Below are 19,640 nucleotides of genomic sequence, written 5' to 3' on the forward strand. Positions count from 1 at the left end.
TACATCCAGATCACACAGCTGTTTTTACATACATGTCTGATGAATGGATCAACAGGTTGTCTATTTATTTTTAAATATAAAAGCTTTTCAATTTAAACTGAACTCCTTCAGTATTTACCATGGAGCTCCTTGCACTATGTAAGGCACTTCAGACTGTGAGTAACCTTCCACTAAGGATGTTTCTACTTTGTACAGACACTCTGAGCAATCTAAGGCCTACAGTCCCTTGATTTCATCTATCCGCTCATCTCGGAGCTATGCATGACCTATCATACACTCCCTGAACAGGGTTTCAAGATAGCCATAGTACGGACGTCAGGTACTGGTGGCAAGAAGGTAGCAGATACCATTGCCACGGATGCCACTATTTAAGGCACCCTGGTACATACTGTCCTCAGTTTGGACTTTAAGACTGTCCTCTTGTGATGTACCTTGGCAAAGTGGTAAGAGGACTCGGAGCACACTTAAGGCATCAAGCTGCAAGATGTGAAACCAGGGGTACTTCCATGAAGGTCTTGTCACTCCGCCCACCATGAAGAAGTGGTGACTTGCCTGAGGGTTGGCCACACCTTTCTGACACAGCCATCTTCTGTCTGTGTTCCCTGTAACGTACAACTAAGTGTTAGACACATCTTGTTAGATTGCCCGAGGTACAGTCACAGACACTAGAGGATTTACTTCCCAAGCACTGTCAGTGAGCTATATGCTAAATGATGTTATTTTAACATGAGTTCTATTCCTTTTACAAACTATCAACCTCTTCTACTTTTTATGATTGTTTCATGTGAACATTTTATCATTCTGTAAATGTTTGTCTAAATTAGTAGATATGCACAAATAGCTGTAGTAACAGATGTTCCTTTAAACTCCCTACTACCACTAGTACTGCTACTATTACTATTATGATTACTACTACTACTGAAACCAGGAGCACATTGCAATTTAATTTATGTACTTTTCAGTATTACTATCGTTACAAACATGAATTAAATTAAATTAAATTAAATCCGTGGCGTAACAGCTCCAGAGAGCCAAAGCTGACTAGCTTGACTGCTGGCCTCACGTTCACATGCCTAAGCAGAGGTGAACGATCATCCAACCAGATATAGGATGACGTGTGGTCAGCACAACGAACCCCCAGCCATTGCTAGCTTTCCTGACCGGATTACGCTACCCATTGTAGCTCCCCAATTTCCTCACGATGCTGGGTTGGCACCAGTCCCATACACTGGTCGAAAATCTCATGAGAAAATTTCTTCTCCCCCGAGACTTGAACCAGCGCGCATTCCGTATCGCCGGTCCGAAGCACGATGCCTCAGACCGCACGGGACAAACAAACATGAATATAAGTTGTAAATGTTAATTTTGGTCTTTCTGCTGAATTTTATTATCAAAAACTGATTGATAAGAGGATAACATCATGCTTGAAGATGGCTGACTTCTGGGTTGTTGCACCGTGTAGTCTGGTAGAAGTTTATCAGTGATTCGGGGGTCCTTGCTGCCTCCGTAATCAGACTACATGGTGCAACAACCCAGAAGACAGCCATCTTAGATATAAATACATCTGGAAAATTGCCTAAACGATTTGAAGACCATTACCTGTCCCAAGATATTGAATTTTTTCTGTGTTGCGCTGATAAAGCAACATGCACTAAGCTGAAGGAATGAGAGGGTTGAGAAACCTTTATGTACTGCTCTTTGTCAGTGCAAGTCCAGATTCAGCAAATGTAGTACGGACCTTATTAATTTCTTCACAGTACGATGGCTTCACAGTGGCCTGCCAGTAAACTGCATTTACTCTTGAGACCAGCCAAGGGCTGGGTCAGCAACATGCTGGAAAAAATATAATGTTTAAAGACAACTCACACAGTAAACCTTTGACCTCCTTTTCTGTTATTGAACTCTCTGACTTGAAACTCAAAGCTCTGTTCCCCTAATGGTTACATTATGTTGAGAATTTTCTGTTTAATACCAGTTGGGGCCAGAGATGCCAGAAGATAATTTAATATGCTGTTCCAATTAAAAGAATGTTAGTCACCTGTGTTAGGACTGTCTAATGAGCTTGGAAACACTGGCTTCAGACCATCTTTTGATGCGATAAATTTACTTCATTAGAGAGATAGAGTTATTTGCTAACAAATGCGAGAAAATTATTTTTATTCAATTTATATTTACAAATATATTTACTTTTCATGTTTTGCATCTATATCTTTCTTACTTTCTGTTGACGAAGACTGGTTAGAAGTTTCATTTTTTTCCAAGGTAAATGAAGTTTCAAATAAATATTGTTTTATTTGGCATGAATGCATCTATTACCTTTACTTCTTTTGTCAGAGGAGAATGTGGCCTGGTAGTCATCTGCTTTAGGTCCTGCTGTCTCTCCATGTCCCAGTCTGTGGCGTATAAGCTGACAATCTACAGAGTTGATCCAAGCAAAATATTAGAACTTTTATTGAATGGAGAAGAGAAAATGTATTTTTTAATGACCTTGCCACTGATAATTTTGTACCAAGACATAAGTGAAAGTACCAGTTCATTACAGCATGGCTGACACGCTGCAGAGCATGTGACGGCCGTACACATTTGCTTTGACTTCTCATTAAATGTGTGCAGTGCTACATTTTCTGTTATTGGTCATCATTCTCAGGCTTTCTGTACTGCAGTAAATTTGATTGCACTGTACTGTAACAGTGAACTTAGCATATATTGTGCATGAGGAACATTTAAAAAATCTGCAATATTGAAATACTTTCACTGTGTGACTGGCAACACTACTGAAGCCTGGTCGTTCTGTACCTCAAGGTCAGACATGTGAGCATGGTTCAGGTGTAGTCCGTTTGTGCCGAGTGAGCGAGGTGTAAAAATGGTTGCTCCACTAAGGGTTTGCACCAAAGACAAGCAACTTGCAACACTGCATTTTGGTGTCTGAAGGAATGAAAGGGGCAGAGATCCATTGGAAATTGGCTGCCAAATATGGACGGAACTGTTTGACACAATGATCTGTCTATAAGAGGATCAAAATGTTTAAAAGCAGCGTTACTGATTTAGACAGGCAAGGATGACCGTCCACATCCACTAATGAACAGTTTATGGAACATGCTGAAATAATGATTCTTAGAAACTGTAGAGTAATTATTGAAGAAACTACTACAGAATTGAGCAAACCTGTAATGTAACTACCATCATTACGCTACATTTACTTGGCACAAATGGACTACAACTGAACAGCACTCACAGCATGTCACTGTCTGACCCTGCGCTACAGTATGACCAGGCGTCAGCAGTGTTGCCTAACATACAATGAAAAATATTTCAACACTGGAAATTTCTTAATCTCCTTCATATATATTATGTTTTTTAAGCTATATTGAAATCTTACTTACCATACATGATGCAAGATGTCACAACAGGAATGAAGCTTCTGAAATTGAACTGGCACCACATCCCAGCCAGTCAACTGTTCTTGTGTTTCCTTGATGTGTAGAAAACGTGCTTTGGATATACAAATTAACTGATACATTCATTTCTGCCCATTAGCAATGACATTGCATGAAGACATTTTGTTCTCTGTAGAAATTAATCTGTGGTTCCCTAAAGGATTGTGACAGTGGCTAATTCATTATAGAAACACTATGTTGGACATTGTCCATTGTGTGAGGTATTTTTGCAGATCATGAGGTTTTGGGGAGTTTGCTCTAATTCCATTTTCGGGCACTTGGTTGTTGTTATACAGACACTTTTTTTTTATTGTTTGACACTGGTTGGGATCAAACCCAAGACCCTTTAGATGCTAGGCTAGTACCCTAACCACTAGACCATCAGGGGCATTTTGGCATTTTTGAAAATCTTTTTTATTTCTTAATGTTCTGTCTGGAAATATATTAGTTTACATTTTGAATATACAGTTAGACATATGTATTCATTATAATTTTTTAGGAATAGCATAAATGCTTCATAAACATTCAAATGAATGTCTGACCTACTTCAGCCTAGAATAGTTTATTGTGTGTCTAATTACTGTATATTAAATGGCAGTTAAATTACTTTTAACATAAGCTTTTACCGGTAGAAAACCGCTCTTGATATTGTGCATTTCATATCATATTTTGTTATAACATATTGGGATTAGTGATTTGAAATGATGAACAGGGGTTACTCCTGAGAAAAAATTGGAAAAAAAAATTGATTTAAATTGTATGTCATCAAGAATGTAAAAAGCCAATAATCTATGATATGATATCACCCAGTAAATAATTTTCAACTCTTGAAGTATTTAGTCATTCTTCCAATAATTATTTTACTATTACAGCACTGTTAAAGCAAATTGTATCTTACCATAGGAATTTTGTCTGGAGAGGAGACAAATTAAATTAATCACACATTTTAATGATATAAATAAATATAGTCCACACTTAATTCATCTAGTCTTTATGAATGAAATTCATTTTTCAAATAATTTTTGGTATTGTTAATACGTTGACAGGAAAATGTATTTCAGACTTAGTTTTGCCTGACACAGCAACCACAAGTATTACAAAATTTAGTATACACTTAGGATTGGCGTTCATTTCATAAATTAGCCTGTATGAAGAATTTAGTATATTATATTATTAGTGTATTATCAAGTTTGATCATGCCTGTTAAGGCAGTTTGAAATTCTTTTTGATCTGTGAGATCGCAATTTCTAAGAGCCGTGGAAAAGCTAGTATCTGACTTTGATTATTAAATTAAGCATGAATTAAACACTCCTGTCACCTTATAGCTTTATATAGAACTTACCTCAGGTATGTTTGCATCTCAGGGTTCAGTATATTTAAGTTGTCAACTCAGATGACTTTGTACCATTTTTCCATATGCAACGATAAGAAATATTCTCTTAATTTTAAACAGTATGAGTTCTGTATTTCAGATACTTTTCTTGTTCATTTTCCTGATAGACTTGTGGCGACCACAAAATGATTATGATAATGCAATGTGAAGAGCAGTAAATTATTTAGGTTTTAAAAGAAAGAAATATCAATGAGAAACGAAATTGGTAATTTGATATGATATGAAAATTTATCTTAAGGAGCTTAATCATCTGCCTCTTTGTTATCTCGCCTCTATCTTCTGGCAGTAATGAGGGAGGTCTCAGCTCCAATAGGGCAGGATTCCGTATGTTCCCATTGATACGATGATGCTGAATAAGAAAGTTACCACAGCGTACTCCAAAGCATGAATGCTGGGGGCCTTATATTCCTCACATTATTAATTTTTGCTTTGTCAGACAGGAAGGATGGAGAAGTTATGGGGAGAAATCAGCGTTGAGTCTGGCTGATGTCTGTTATGGGAGTCCAGCATTTTGACATGTCTCTTCTGTGTACACTTTATCTTATTTAACTCCAGGAGAAAACACTTTACCACTGCATCCAATATCGCTGGAAGTTCTCTGCTGGTTCAAACATCCCTATTATGTTCGATCTATTAAACTTGTAGAATTGAAGGACATAAGTTCATGAACAATGTAAATTCCTTCAGTTCTTCCAATTGGTGCTAAACTATTGAAGCTGAGTCACATCTTGCTAATACCAATTTTCTGCAGACCTGCTGCTACCAGAAAAGTCGGACATAAGCAGGCTGAAAGTTCTGGCAAGTTACGATATATTCTTCCCCTTTCTGGATAAACTTGGAGCTAAATGTTGTTTCTACAGTCTGAAAAATGATCCTGCTTATTTAGTTTGGAATATCTACACCAGAATGCCATTCAAAAATTGAATGTGGCCTTTCAGATTTAGTGTTAATGAATGTGGCCATGACAAATGTTTGCTTGATGTGGGAATTTATTAAGAGCAATCTCTTTGGATTGTCGCCCTTGGTGGACTAGTGGTTAGCGAGCCGGCTGAGATAGATTCACGTCATGTAAAGGAACCTTATGAGCATGAACGAGATGTTTCATAAGCAAAATTTAGCGGTCATTTCTCACCCAAGTCTCTCCTGATTCACTGCTAGATGGCTCTAGCACACAAATCAGGATTGAGTAGAAATTATGCAGAGGCAGTGGGCTTGTCACTCACTGCTCATAAATGCACACTTCAAAGACAAAGAAACCTCCCACATGGGAGGAGGCCAGGGCTCGACTTCAGGCTGTTGCGCCACAGAAAGGAAAAATAATCTCTTTAGATTAAGAAACAGTAATTCTGGGCGAGACAATTATTGATAACTGACTCAATTTCATATTTCTATAAAGTCCCTATAATTATAGTATTACTGAATTTAATTCACGTGCTAAATAGAATTGAAGTTGAAGTAATTGAAAAAGAAATGTCATTGTTAATTACGTCCAGCTTGGCATGAAGGGAAATATAATTTATAATTGCTGTGTTGAACATAGGAGAATCTTGATCAGATGCATACTAATACATAATTCAGCACCAATGGGAGACTTTCAGGACAGCATGGGGTGATTTCAATACCACTACAATAATAAAATTAATCCAGTACAACATTTCAAACCATGGTTTTTGGATAATTTATTTTTTATAATTCATATGATTTTTATTTAGTTACCAATATTTTTGTTTTAATTAACATGTGTTTTTCTTTGTAAACAACAATTGGGCAGTGAAGATTCAAGTGAGCTTTATATAATGTGAAATGTTTTAGACTATTCTTTCATCTGGGCCTTTTGTGTTTGTTCATAAATTACACCAGAGAAAAAATAATTGTGGTTCATAACTCCAAAAATGTAGAAGTTCATATCTGCATATACACACTGATGATTGAATGAGCCGTCACTGAATCGATCAAATAGTTACAGTTCGTACACTGTCAAAGGAACTGTGTTCACACACGCATTTGCAGTTGTGGCATAGACTGGTTACTTTGTTTCCTTTAAAAATGTGGATTCCCACAAAGTGGTCTGGTTCAGTTCACTGTAACCTCACCTAATTAAAGGAAGATTTGGTTCCTTGGAGGTTTCACTGTATTGTCCACTGATGCATTAGCGTGCAAGTCAGTTGTTTCTGAATCCACACAAATATCCCATTTCTGGTGCTGAATCATATAGAATCACCAACAAAAATTTTTTGCAAATAATACAACATTTAATATCTGTAGATGCAAGATGTTATCGACAATAATTGAGACCTAATTGGAAGAACCTGACAAGACAAACAACTGACCTGCCCCACTTTATGCTATCTGATTTTCCTAAGTTGTTTGGAAATTCATTCTTCTGTAATTTTAGAACCATTTACACTTCAGTATTGCAGGCAAAAATAATATTATACGCAACCACTGGAACTCCATCTTACACTACAGCACCAGAATTTGGGAAAGCATCTGTTTGTAAGATGTCCGCCATAAAGCAAAAGGGCACTGTAATAGAAACAGGAAACTTTTAGAAGTGGAAGTCACATTGAATTCTGCTCTTGTGGATCTTCATTTTCTCTTCTGTTGATGATCTAGCCTAGATATTAAACTAGCAAGAAAATCTCACACGAGTTGTCTTTCATTTTACAATTAGCCATCTTTCAAATGAAATGTAAGACAGAGTCCAATGATTGTTACAGTTCAGCTGTACTGTTCAAATGCTGCAAATTATTTAGAATGTTTTAATGTCCATTTGCTAAGAATTCTAATCCTTTACAAATTCATCATTCTAAATTTATTGTAATAAATATCTATCACAGAAATCATGATTTTGAAATTGGAGAAGTTTGGTTGTCGTGTCTGGCTGCACAGACTCCCAAACTTGGTCCAAATATCCAACTAATTATGGATGGCAAATAATTCAAAATATGTGCAGTGCTGTCTATAAACAAATAAATCAGGTGTGAGGGACATGGAAATTCAATTTGACTGTTGCCAAAAACTTCAGTACAAGATTAAATCATATCCTTTCAAGAACCAGCTATGTTCCAGTCTATGCTGAACAGCTCGTTCATGCCGTTTTCGGGAAGGACGTGTCCTTAGTCCTGCATTAGCATCCTTTATGAACGACTACCCATAAGTGTCATTAGGCTACGAAGATATATCGTTGGTTTTTCGTGACTTTGATAGAGGTCTATTCTGAATATCAGCTACAAATTTTGTATATTTTTTTTTGCTTTTAGACTACCTGATGGACAGAATTTCCTGTTGAACAGCAATGACACTTGCATTACATTTTGTTGATTGTTCCGTTAGAACAAGTTCATATTTTGCATTTCTTGCCCACAAATTCATGTTAAATACAAATTTATCGGATGCCCGCTGATTATTTTATCAGCACAGTGATAGAGTTGCCACTTGGTATTTCTATAACCTGTTATTTGTTGTGAACAAACGAATTGTTGAAGTGCAGTAAAAGAATTATATAGTTGCTTTTTGTAGTATGACAGAGGTAATAAAATTTAATAAAAAAAAGATGCCATTCAAGACATTTCCAGTCAGCTGATTTTGGGCTTGAGAGGCAAACTTCATTATGTAAAGTTTGAACTTAAGTAACTGAAGGCAATGTCACTGAAAACGAACTCTCCTAAATGAGTTTCTTACAACGCTGTGCATGGTGTCTGAAGAAATTCCTCGAACGGAATGAACTTGTGGCAGAAATTACAAAAAGCTGGCAATACGCAATGTTTGCAACTAGTTTTTTCGTGTGAGATTGAACATCAACCAATCAGTAATGATATTTCCATGCATTAAAGGCAGTGTAGCTTGCATTTTGTAATATAAGGTACATGCGGCATTGCTGTTTGATCCATCTCAGAAACCTACGTTACACTATGCACATACCCAATCAAAGGAGTGTATCGTATTAACTAAAGACATTAAGCAAAATCAAGCCATGTAAATTATACGTTGTTTTGTTTCCTGAACTAATAATAGTTTCATGACTTACATTGGAATTTAATATTTAAAATATACATTCTCAGCATTTTAAGTGTGTTTAATATGTATGAATACTTCTGCAGCAAATAAATATTTACAAATTAATACTTTTGAATGAATTATCTTCCAGACCATTAATGTATTTTTAATCTTATGGTAATGCGGGTAGAGGATCGTGGGACGTTGGTTGAACAGTTCACTCAAGTTTCGACGCTATATCTGAAGAATTATTTTACTTTCTAAAGGGAAAGGAGAAACAAACAAGGCGTCTAAGCAGTGTACTTTCTTGATCCCAGTCTTCGAAACTTTAGATTTCACTATCAGAAGGAAGTCGACGGTAGTTTTATGACACAGTCTGGAATTAATGTCAGTGTACGGGTCTTCGATCTTTTTGAATAATATTTCTACAGGCTGTCTGGTGACTTCATGTCAGTACTTCAAGAATTTTTTTTCCTGAAGTCATATGTGTCATGAATGTGAGTTTCTCAGCTGTTCCGGAGCTGTCGATAGAAATTAAAGATGATCTGAACAGACATTATTACAGTCGTACTACCAGCATACTGGATCACCCCTGACGTTTCAGCATGAATGTGGTGGAATACCTGATTGAACATTTTCCTAACCGATGCTGTGATGATCTTTTGTATTTTATTCGAGGGCATGAGCAAAGAAATGATGGCCAGCTTTTACTATCCATATCTTACAGCAAAATTAACAAGATCACTGTACCTCCAACTTTTTTTAAATGTAATTCCAGTGCACAAAATATTTTGAAATCAACAAAATAATTAACACTTCATATCTTTTGACAGTCCCTTGGAACATTCTCGACTAACCACATGCAACGTAGGATGTCATATCGCAGACATTTGGAGCATGCAAAACTGATATTTAAAAAAATTATCATATTTAAGAAAAGGAAAATTAAATTTAAATTAGTGCACTTTCATTGTCTTTTAATAGGAGATATATATATGATCATGTTACAGCTCATCGTGGAATGGTAAATTTGACTTGTTAATGTTTGTGCCATTGTAAGTAACGACCCACAAGCTTTTAGCTTATTTTGAACACGTTTACGGGTACACGCTCCGTAGATCTCTAACGTTCGAGGTAGTCTGACTGTGAGCTGCAGGCTTACATCAAGGTATGAAATAAGGTTAACTCAAAAATGAGAGGTGGATTATGTTTATAGAGAAATGTGTTCATAAAAGCATATTTTCTGTGATTATTTCCAGTAGGAACATCTCCAAATGTTTCACAGTTTTAGATGTATTTGTGCAAACTTCTTTAGGTTACAGCAACTGGTAATTCTGAAATATGCAATTGGACGTTTGTTGAAATTTCACTGAAGCGTCCCATCATTTTGTACAAATTCCAAGCCCTAGTTTGGTTTGTGTGTGTGCATATGAAGTGAATTATTCAGAACAAGGAAATCTTTCATTTATAATTTCATTTAATGCCTTTCCTTCTTATGTATGTAACCTAAAGTCATTTGTGAAATTAACATATTTCTTTCTGATTAGTGACCTTAATAGCAGTAAAGTGCCAATGTTGCTAAGTATTTTGCTTAATGTTTTGTAGTTAAGGTACAGGTTAGTGCAGCCGTCATTGTAACAAATTGATTTTGTTAAGGTTATTGCAAAAGATTTCTTTATGCTCTCTTCTTCAATTTGAAACTATGGGGTGTTTTTAATATGTTGTTTGTTTGTATAAATGGGTAATTGGTTTCGTATCTCATTATTGGTATACTTAGTTATACCAAAAACATACGCTCTCAATTGCTGTTGTGGTGAAAAGCTGTTATGAATTGCTTTTTAGTTACATCCTGTTGAGCAAAATTCCTTTTTTTAATTGTAATGAACACTTTCTTGTTAACAAGCTTTTCAGTTTCATCTAGATGTAGGCTTAAAGTATGTTTTAGAACGTATCTGGTACTAGGCTAACCGTAACGTTTGTATTCAGTGCGTCATCGGAGAGAATTTTCTACCAATTTGCGTTGTGGCCTATCGTTATTAGACACACAGTGATGAACGGGAGAGGTTTATATTAGGCCTTTAATGTCTCTGTTGTAACTGACAAGAAAGTTCCAAATTTTCACAGCTTGCACTGTTTTAAAGTACGACAATAGCTTACCTGTAATACACGGAATTATATTCTACATTAAGTCCATAGGTTAACTTTCATATGGGACAGTTGGTAGATAAGAATACAGGTATTTCAAAACTGACAACGTAAAATGAGGGGCATACGTATGGATAGTGCAAAATGATGGGGGGACAGGTGCCCTTTTACCGCACCCCCTCTCCCAACCTCAGTTTTTACGCCCACGAAAGGTTTAAAACTATCCTTAACCAGCACTAAGCCATGATAATTTCAGTGAAAGTTACGGAAGGCAAAGAAACTGATTCTGGTAAGTTGGTGTACGTGGGTTGGTCGGTGGGAAGACGAGCTGTCTCTGGGTAAGGTAGGTAGGTAGGTGGGCTGTTGAAACAGAATGTGGGCGGCCATTGAACGAGCAGCAGAACAGAGCTTTCTGGCGCGCTCCAGTACTTTGGAGGGGTGGAGGGTGAACTTCATCCACGCATGCTGCTCGCAGATACACATCCAACCCCTCTCGTCCTGTGCCCCGGTTCATTCATACCGTAGGTCGACCGGGCGAGTGTATGTTGTACTTCGCGGACCGCGAACTCCCCTTCCGAAACAGGCTGATGCAATGGACAATTTATCGCTCGGAGAAAAATTGTTACTATTACGAAAGTAGGAACTTGGTTATTTGTAAACCATACCCAGTGGTAAGGGGCTGGATGGGCCTGGAATGTGGTTAGGATGCTCACAGCAAGGAATTCATGCAGAATTTTGGTGGGCAAACCTCTTGGAAGGAGTTGAGTTGAAAAAATCGAGAAATATACAGAGTGATCTCTTTATGGTTGTGAGGTTCTGACTCGTGATATGGTATTAGCGGTGTTGAACCTTGAACTTCTGTCGCCACAAATATCATGGGATCATTTTGAAACTTTTTAATGCTAATTTATGGATGGTACCAAGAACTTAAATTTGAATCACTTGGCGACTTGTGATTTCCGACCAAACGGTTGTCCTACAGCGGACACCCTGTCTCAGGGTTTTTTTTTTACCCAGAACACCTCGTGCAGTGATATTAACGCGTTTTTTAATAATATTTTCCAGTTTCTATAATTTAATTTCATATGTTGGACCGACATTATTTTCTTACTCGTAGATTATGCAATTACTGAACATTCTTCTGTTGCTGGAAGAATGTTCCACTTTTATTCTAGAGGTGCCAGGTTCGAATTTCTGGTTGTGCCGTCTGTCATAAACGAAAGGTTTCATGGTTTTCCTCAGTCTTTCGAGGCAATTCCCGCTCATTCACTTCTACTAATCGGTTCATTGGGGTTACACAGTTACGTAATTAAGAGGATGCAGCCTAGTACAGTCCATCCACTGATAAAGTTAAACGCAAATGTCATTTCTGGGCTCCCGGTGGATCACTACAAGATTTCCCGGACACGATTCGAGTAACTGTTTATGAAAACAAAGTCAAGTTATCTTCCTTTTAAGTGTGTTGTTCAAAGAAGTTGAAATTCACCCGAAGTTCTTCCAGAGGAAATTTACAAATTTCTTTTCATGTTTTCCTTTAACTGTTCTTACGCGTAAGGGTTTTTATTTATCTGTGTATCCTGTCCTTAAAATTATCCCATAAATAAAAGTCGCTCGGAGTGAGCTCCGGTGAACGTGGTGGCTTATTACGCTGTCCAAAGCCGTCAGATAATTGTCTGCTACGTGGGCTTCGTTAGTATAAAAGTAAAACGGACAAGTTCCCCGTTATTTAAAGACTGCAAAAGCCATTTGTAGAGAATCTTGCCGGGTTACGTCGCTTTGGCTACTGACGATTTGGAGATCTGCGAGGCGTCTCAGATTTCAGAGGCGTGTATTCTGATCTGGTGCCCTGTTTTTCGTCTAGTCTTTTTCATAACAGCTTTTTCATAACAGATTTCTTGTCCAGAAGTGACCTTATTGGTGAGTTAAGACCATTTGTCGGCCTCCATCTCCCTCCTCTCGCCTCAACTCTGACTAACAAGGCTTCTTGTCTTGACGTATCATCCCCCGAAGACGGAGGAAACAGGTTCTTCCGGTAACCCAGAAGACCACTCTCTATGCGCTGGATAATCGACGGTAGCCATACCAATATTTTTATTTCCTTTTATAAACGTTCGACAATCTGTCTTCCGGTTAGTTGTATTTTGATGAACTAATTTTGTTAGAATTTTATTTTGCAAAGAGCCATAAAAGCTGGACGGGTAACATGAATTAAGGATCACGTCAAGGTCTGTACTCCTCCCCCAATATTGTCAGGGTGATTAAGTCGAGAAGAATGAGATGGGCGGGGCATGTGGCGCGCATGGATGGGACAAGAGGTGTGGAAGCCTGAGGGGAAGAGACCGCTGGGGAGACCTAGACGTAGATGGGAGGATAATCTCAGGCGGAATCTATGGGAGATAGGAGTTAGAGGAGACTGGATTTTGTTGGCCCAGGACAGGGTCCGGTGGAGGGCTTTGGTTAATTCGGTGATGAACCTTCGGGTTCGGTAAGCCATCTAAGCCCGAGGTGTCTCGGGAGGAAGTGCGCGGACTGGCAGAAAGAGAGGAAGAAAAGAAGAAAGGAAAAAGAATCTAATTAGTGGTCCACTCGTTATTATAAGATTTATCGTATAATGTTGCTGCAATCAGAGTTACGTTGCTGTGAATCTGTGGCCTGTCTTACCACTTCGTCGGAGGACTTCACGAGTAAACACGGGCGAAGTCTCCCCTGCAAACTTCTTTACGGACTACGTTACAGGCTGTTTTTGTTGAACATTTCTTTCTTGGGTTCCTTGCTCGTGTTATATCGGACTAGTCGTAGAACCGGATGATTCAGCATCGTTAATACCGTAGTCGGAGGGATATTGGACTTCTTGTGAACTACGCTCATCTCTTTCCGGTCTTCGAGGACTTTCCCCCACATCTTGCGCGTTCCACACCCTCACAATGAAGATGACTGTCTCCTGGGATGTTGACTGCTTTCATCATTAGTCAGCAACTACCTCTGAAACGTCGGTGGAAATTTTACCAGACTTCACTGTGCAACATTCTAGAAGACGGCCATATTCATCCTCGATGAATCTCACCCGCGACGTCTTGAATCCCACGTTTGCAGTCGATGGATTTTGTCTGTGTAATGTCAAAGCAACGTATGAAGAGTCTGTGCCTACGCAACGGTACGCCATACTAGTCCCCCTCGCCTAACCCTCTTCTATTACAAATTAAAATATACTCGTGTCGCTGAGAATTAAATAATTAACTCAACACAGAAGAGCCTTTGATGGTCTATGCTTACTTTACCGGTTTTGGCTACGTCTGTAGGGATATTTTTACGTATACTAAAAGCATTTGCTTTGTAAATTGTCATTATTTAATCGTTTTTTTGTAATAAAGTGTTCACGGTTTACTTGTAACGATAAGCCAGTACAATGATGACATTTGTGTGCGTAGTATTCGCTCTGTGGAGGCGTAGGAGGGCGTGGAAGCGAGGCCCACGGTTTTATTTCTATCTAGTATTTACCTCCCTTGCACACAGAGTTGGCGTTTGGGTGTGTCCCAGGGAAACTCCAACGCTCTTACTGGGAATCGAACCTGTCAGGGACTCAGTAAAGACGGTAGGAACCTGATAGGTTTTGTTTTATACTTTTAAAATATCTAGGAATACTCACTGGGCTGTAAATATTTTAGGCATAACTTGTATTATCCAATGGGATTCCAGTTTATCGAAATCTCTTAACCCGAAGCTCGTCTGAATATTTGAGAATTCAGTCCTTACCGAAAAGAGAACACAGACCTAGTGTTAACGACGTTGTGTTATATGAAAGGAAATGATTAGGTGCTCTGAATTTGATGGGGATGTGGAGGAAGGGGGCAGAGGCCTATTTCAAGTTATTGTCTTGGCATGGAACGCACGAGGAAAACTACGAGAAACCTCACTTGGAAATAGATAGAGCCGCGTTTGAGATTCGAGCTCGACAACTCCTGATTTTCATTACTCAAACCTTTTCGGTGTGAAATACATAAAAGGATTTGCGTTGTCTGCTCGTTTATTAACGGATGTCTGGAATCAAAATTTAGGTTCTGAGAATCTCTAATCTCTGTTTGTTTGTTTGTATGTTTGGTGTACGATGTAACGTTCCGAGACTGTGTGGTCTTTGAGTAAAATAAGAAATTTTTGTAACTGTCCAAGTTTTGGCAAAAATACGGCCCCCTGTCGATGTTTTAAGTATTACCAGTATCACAGCTGTTTATGATAAATCTTATTCAGACTCTCTACAGATTACGTTTAATGGCACCGAGATAAAACTGACTGGAGTTCATGATCTCTCGTCCGAATAAATTATTAGTAAAGCAATTTTTACCTTTTTTTGAAGGACTTATCGATAACTATATTTGATCTGTGAGAATAACAATTTTTGAAGAGCCGACTTTTTCGTGAGGTTGTCTAGCCCAGTGGTATTCAACCTGGGGTACGTGAAATTTAAAAAAAATACATTATTTTATGATAAACACTGAATAATCAGTAATGTAATTTATTTAATTTATTTTAGATGCAAATTATATACTATGTATAACTTGAATTATACACTAACAACTTTGGGGGTACAGAATTGAAGAGAAATTATATCTGGGGGTACGCGAACAAAAAATCTTGAATACCACTTATCTAGCCGACCTTAATTTCTAAATATTCCTGTTCTTCTCAGCATCTGAAACATCGGAACATTATAAGCGCTTTTCGATAAGTATATTAACAAAGTTGGATAATTTTGGTTAATGAAACCTGATTCTTTGACCGTGTTCATGATTTGTTTCAGTTGAAACCGACAGATGACGCCGGGCTTGCGCAACTCTTACGAGTTTCGTTCGTCGCCAAAGGCGAGTGTGTGTAGTGGCGCCACATCTGAACAGGTCTGTGTCACGCCCTCTTTCTCCTGCTACGTACATTTATTAACGTTTAGCTTCTTTCGTTTGCATGTGCTTGGAAGTTTCTGGCATTCTTAACAGCTCTTGTGTGCCCCAATCTTAACTTTTATTTGTAACAAATTAAAACAGGCCTAAGTAAGCGGATTTTTGATACTGGTGCAAAGAATTTCGTGTTGTGTCCCACGTACGAGTTTCTTAGTTTCTAGTGGGGCGTATTCCGAGCCTTATATTTTATTCGAGACTTCGCTCTATTTAAAATAAATTCCAGGGCGAGACGTCGCCATGGCTCGAATACAGCCCCGATAATTTTAAGGAAGGAACAAGATATTTTTATTTTCGTCATAGTCACACGTGTAGTTATCGGGTTCTTCTGGTGCGTGGTATTAGAAAATATTTTTGAGACGTTTCGGTGGAAAAATCTGCCTCCATCTTCACGTCGAAATTAAATTGAGGTAACGAAACTTCTGAGATTTATTTTGCTACAACTTCATTCTATTAGGACTCAAAATAAGTATCCCGAAAGGTGTCTGAGGAGAATGTTTGTGGGCTTTGAATCTGAAACGCGGATAACGAGAACCAAATACTTAGGAGGAATGGAAGATTCGTCTGGCTTGGTGCTGGGTGTCTCTGGGCGGCTTCTTGTGTGCAAGGCAATGGACCCTCAGGTTCCATAAACAACGGGGAATATCTGGACGAGCTGAACCACTGACAGCTTCTCAAAAAGGCTCTGATCCGTGGAGTTTAGGCGGTTGGCTTCTTCCTGAGACGTGAGGTGAATGACTTTGGGTGGGTGTTACATCGCGCCAGGCTTCTTCACTTGTGGGAAGGGCCAAGGTTCTTGTCTCTCCTCCCTGCACCCCGTTGTATCCGCGCCTCGAGGCGACGTCCACGGAAAAGAGAGAAGATGAGAATCAATGTCGGCACTCGGAACAGTGCCGGGGGGCTGGGGCCGGGGGGGCGAAGCCTGTCGGCACTGCAGGTCTCTAACGACGTGAGGTGTCTGCCCACCCCTTTCCCCCATCTCGGTACTTTTTCATTTCCGATCAGTAATGCCAACATGGCGTTGGTGCGAAGTTGTGAGATAGTCCCACTCAGCGTGCGAATTTTTTTTAGGTTTCGTGTGATGATATCCAAAATCATTCCTTGACGTATTTCGTGAAGAAGATGAAAAACAGCAGGGCCACTACGAGAAATATTTTATTTTGAAGATGTCTGACGACAAGTGCATTTTGCGTCGTGTCAGGCTGTTAGCATTAGCTGTCAGAAGATCGCCTTCGAAACGTTTTCCATCCTCGTATACGAAAGCAGACATAAGATTTTCATAATCGATAACAAAGAAATCTATCAACAGAATAGGAAGGAGAGTTCGATCTCAAACCGTACTTAGATACTCGAACGGCGAACGTCTCGTTCTGATCACAGAGTTGGCCACGGCAGATGAACGAGGACTTCGCTGATGGCCCCAAGAAATATGAAATGATCGCACTCGAAGGAAATAGGACATTTATAAGACCTGTGGAGGAAACCGTAAGGACTGATGGGAATATTATACCGGATGTCCGTAAAACCCCTGCATATTCACGAGGTCAGGTAACTCCACGGATGCTCTAAGGTGCTTTCCGCAATGTACCTTGTGGCCGCGTGCTCCATAGGGTTTCGTTAACACGAGGCAAATCGCCGATGAAAATCCAACCATTACAACAGAAATGTCACTGCTACTTTAAATCCTGTATTTTATGTAACCTGTCATCCATCGCTTCAGCCCTAAGTCCGTGTATAAACTGTATATGATGAAGAACACTGTTTTCTGGGCTGTTGCACCGTACAGACTCGTAGGAATTGACCGACGTTTTTAGACGTGCTTGCTGTCTCCATAATCAGCGTATCTTGCCACGGGGCATGCGCCACGGATAGGGGAGATGGTGAATGCGTGTCAGGTGTGGTCATAGAGTCCGTAGCGAAAATACCCAGGCGTATATGGCCGCCTAATATTAAAATGAATGTTAAATAAATCGGGTGGAAAGTTCTTGGTTGGATTCAGCTGACTCAGGTTATGTATGGTCTAGACAAATGATAGAAAAATAGGGAGAATGAGGTCTAGCGCCTGAAGGAAAGCGATGGATTTCCAGCTCATGTTCAGGCCGGATTGGCTTGTTTTCAAACCGGATTTGCTTGTGTTCAGGCCGGATTGGCTTGTTTTAAAACCGGATTTGCTTGTGTTCAGGCCGGATTGGCTTGTTTTAAAACCGGATTGGTGTGTGTTCAGGCCGAATTGACTTGTTTTCAAACCGGATTGGCTTATGTTCAGGCCGAATTGGCTTGTGTTCAAACCGAATTGGCTTGTGTTCAAACCGAATTGGCTTGTGTTCAGGCCGGATTGGCTTGTGTTCAAACCGAATTGGCTTGTGTTCAGGCCGGATTGGCTTGTGTTCAAACCGAATTGGCTTGTGTTCAGGCCGGATTGGCTTGTGTTCAAACCGAATTGGCTTGTGTTCAGGCCGGATTGGCTTGTGTTCAAACCGAATTGGCTTGTGTTCAGGCCGGATTGGCTTGTGTTCAAACCGAATTGGCTTGTGTTCAGGCCGGATTTCCTTGTGTTCAAACCGGATTGGCTTGTGTTCAGGCCGGATTGGTTTGTATTTAACTGGATTGGCTTGTGCTGAAACAGGATTTCCTTGTGTTTAAACCGGCTTCGTCCCGAGCACAGTGGATTTACTGAGCCAGTGCGAAATCGAGTATTGTTGAAGAATCTTCCTCCCTCTGATCGTCTTTATTCGAAGCCGGCGGACCTTAAATTCAACTCAGTTGGACATGAGCCTCTGTTGAACGGATCTCTCTCTCTCTTATAAAAATGATTTAATATAACAGCTTTATTACATGCAGTGCCATATGTCCATTTTTAAACTTGCTCTGTTTGGAAGCGATTTCCCATATTTTAATTTTCCTGCCCACACATATTCCCGCAGGATTTCTTTTCTAGTTCCGAAAATTTCTGACAGAATGAGTGCAGGGACACAGCTGTTCCTGCCCTGCCTTGAGCGGTCGGTAAAGTAGCGCTCTGTAATCGGAACAACAGCTGTAATGAGCGATTTCTTTAAATTCCTCCATTCTCACGTGAAAAAAAAATCTTCGTAATTAATAGCTGAAAGTATGTTATGATTAAATAATGTGTTCAGTTTGGAATTATGTTCTATTATCATTCAAAATTGGAGTTGATATTAAGATCTAGAGTGAACGTGTTTAATTTAAAGAAATGGAGGTTGGTCTCACAGCAGATCGTTAGTAACAGATTTGTTTGTGTATTTAATTGATTTCTTCTGTATCTGCAGAGAATAAATTATCAAAAATGGATTTTTTTTAAAAATTTTCTTTGAACTTGTAATTTAAATATGGCATTTTAACGGAAGCAAGACGCTCTCGTCTTCAAATATGAGTTTCGGTGTTTTGGCTTATCTGAACCGTGTGGAATTTGTACCGCGCTCAGCTCCTGTTAGTAGATGCGCGTACCGCTGAACCGAGAACCACGTCATCTGATGTGTACAGTAGGCGTTCTGCTAATTCTTTTTTTCCGACGGCCCACAACTTCCGCCTTTCATTCCCCGACATTTGTCCAACGTCACGGAGCTGGAAACCCGCGACACCAGATCTTCTATCAACATTCCGTGTTTCCAACTGATCCTCACGCGATATTGTTCATGGAATTTGCCTAAGAACTGATTCCCTGTGCCTGTTCACGATGTAATTCATTTATTGAAGTACGTG

At 39.2% G+C, this 19,640-nt stretch overlaps 1 protein-coding gene and 1 long non-coding RNA gene across 7 annotated transcripts in view; one reads left to right on the top strand and one right to left on the bottom strand.

The window, feature by feature from the left end:
• The window catches only part of LOC110839913 (uncharacterized), a 28,616-nt gene that overhangs the window by 2,267 nt on the left and 6,709 nt on the right, over positions 1-19,640 (bottom strand). The window contains exons 1-4 of one of the 6 annotated variants that reach the window (XR_015534699.1): positions 10,987-15,774; positions 2,317-7,356; positions 1,739-1,833; positions 432-602 (exon numbers count right to left, since the gene is read on the bottom strand). This is a non-coding gene — a long non-coding RNA (uncharacterized LOC110839913). Of the gene's footprint in view, positions 1-431; positions 603-1,738; positions 1,834-2,316; positions 19,525-19,640 lie in introns of those variants that run through there. The other 5 variants (XR_015534698.1, XR_002546682.2, XR_015534696.1 and 2 more) reach the window with 5 other exon arrangements.
• The window catches only part of Hsepi (D-glucuronyl C5-epimerase), a 68,534-nt gene continuing 64,667 nt past the window's right edge, over positions 15,774-19,640 (top strand). The window contains exon 1 of the mRNA XM_087346986.1: positions 15,774-15,863. Within this exon, the coding sequence (XP_087203112.1) occupies positions 15,783-15,863 (81 nt within the window). The 5' untranslated portion in view covers positions 15,774-15,782. The remainder of the gene's footprint in view (positions 15,864-19,640) is intronic.

This window comes from Zootermopsis nevadensis, unplaced genomic scaffold (assembly GCF_977971745.1).
Source record: "Zootermopsis nevadensis isolate Lab colony 2312 unplaced genomic scaffold, Znev_1.0 Znev_ptg000001l, whole genome shotgun sequence".
In the NCBI taxonomy this organism is placed as follows: Eukaryota; Metazoa; Arthropoda; class Insecta; order Blattodea; family Termopsidae; genus Zootermopsis; species Zootermopsis nevadensis.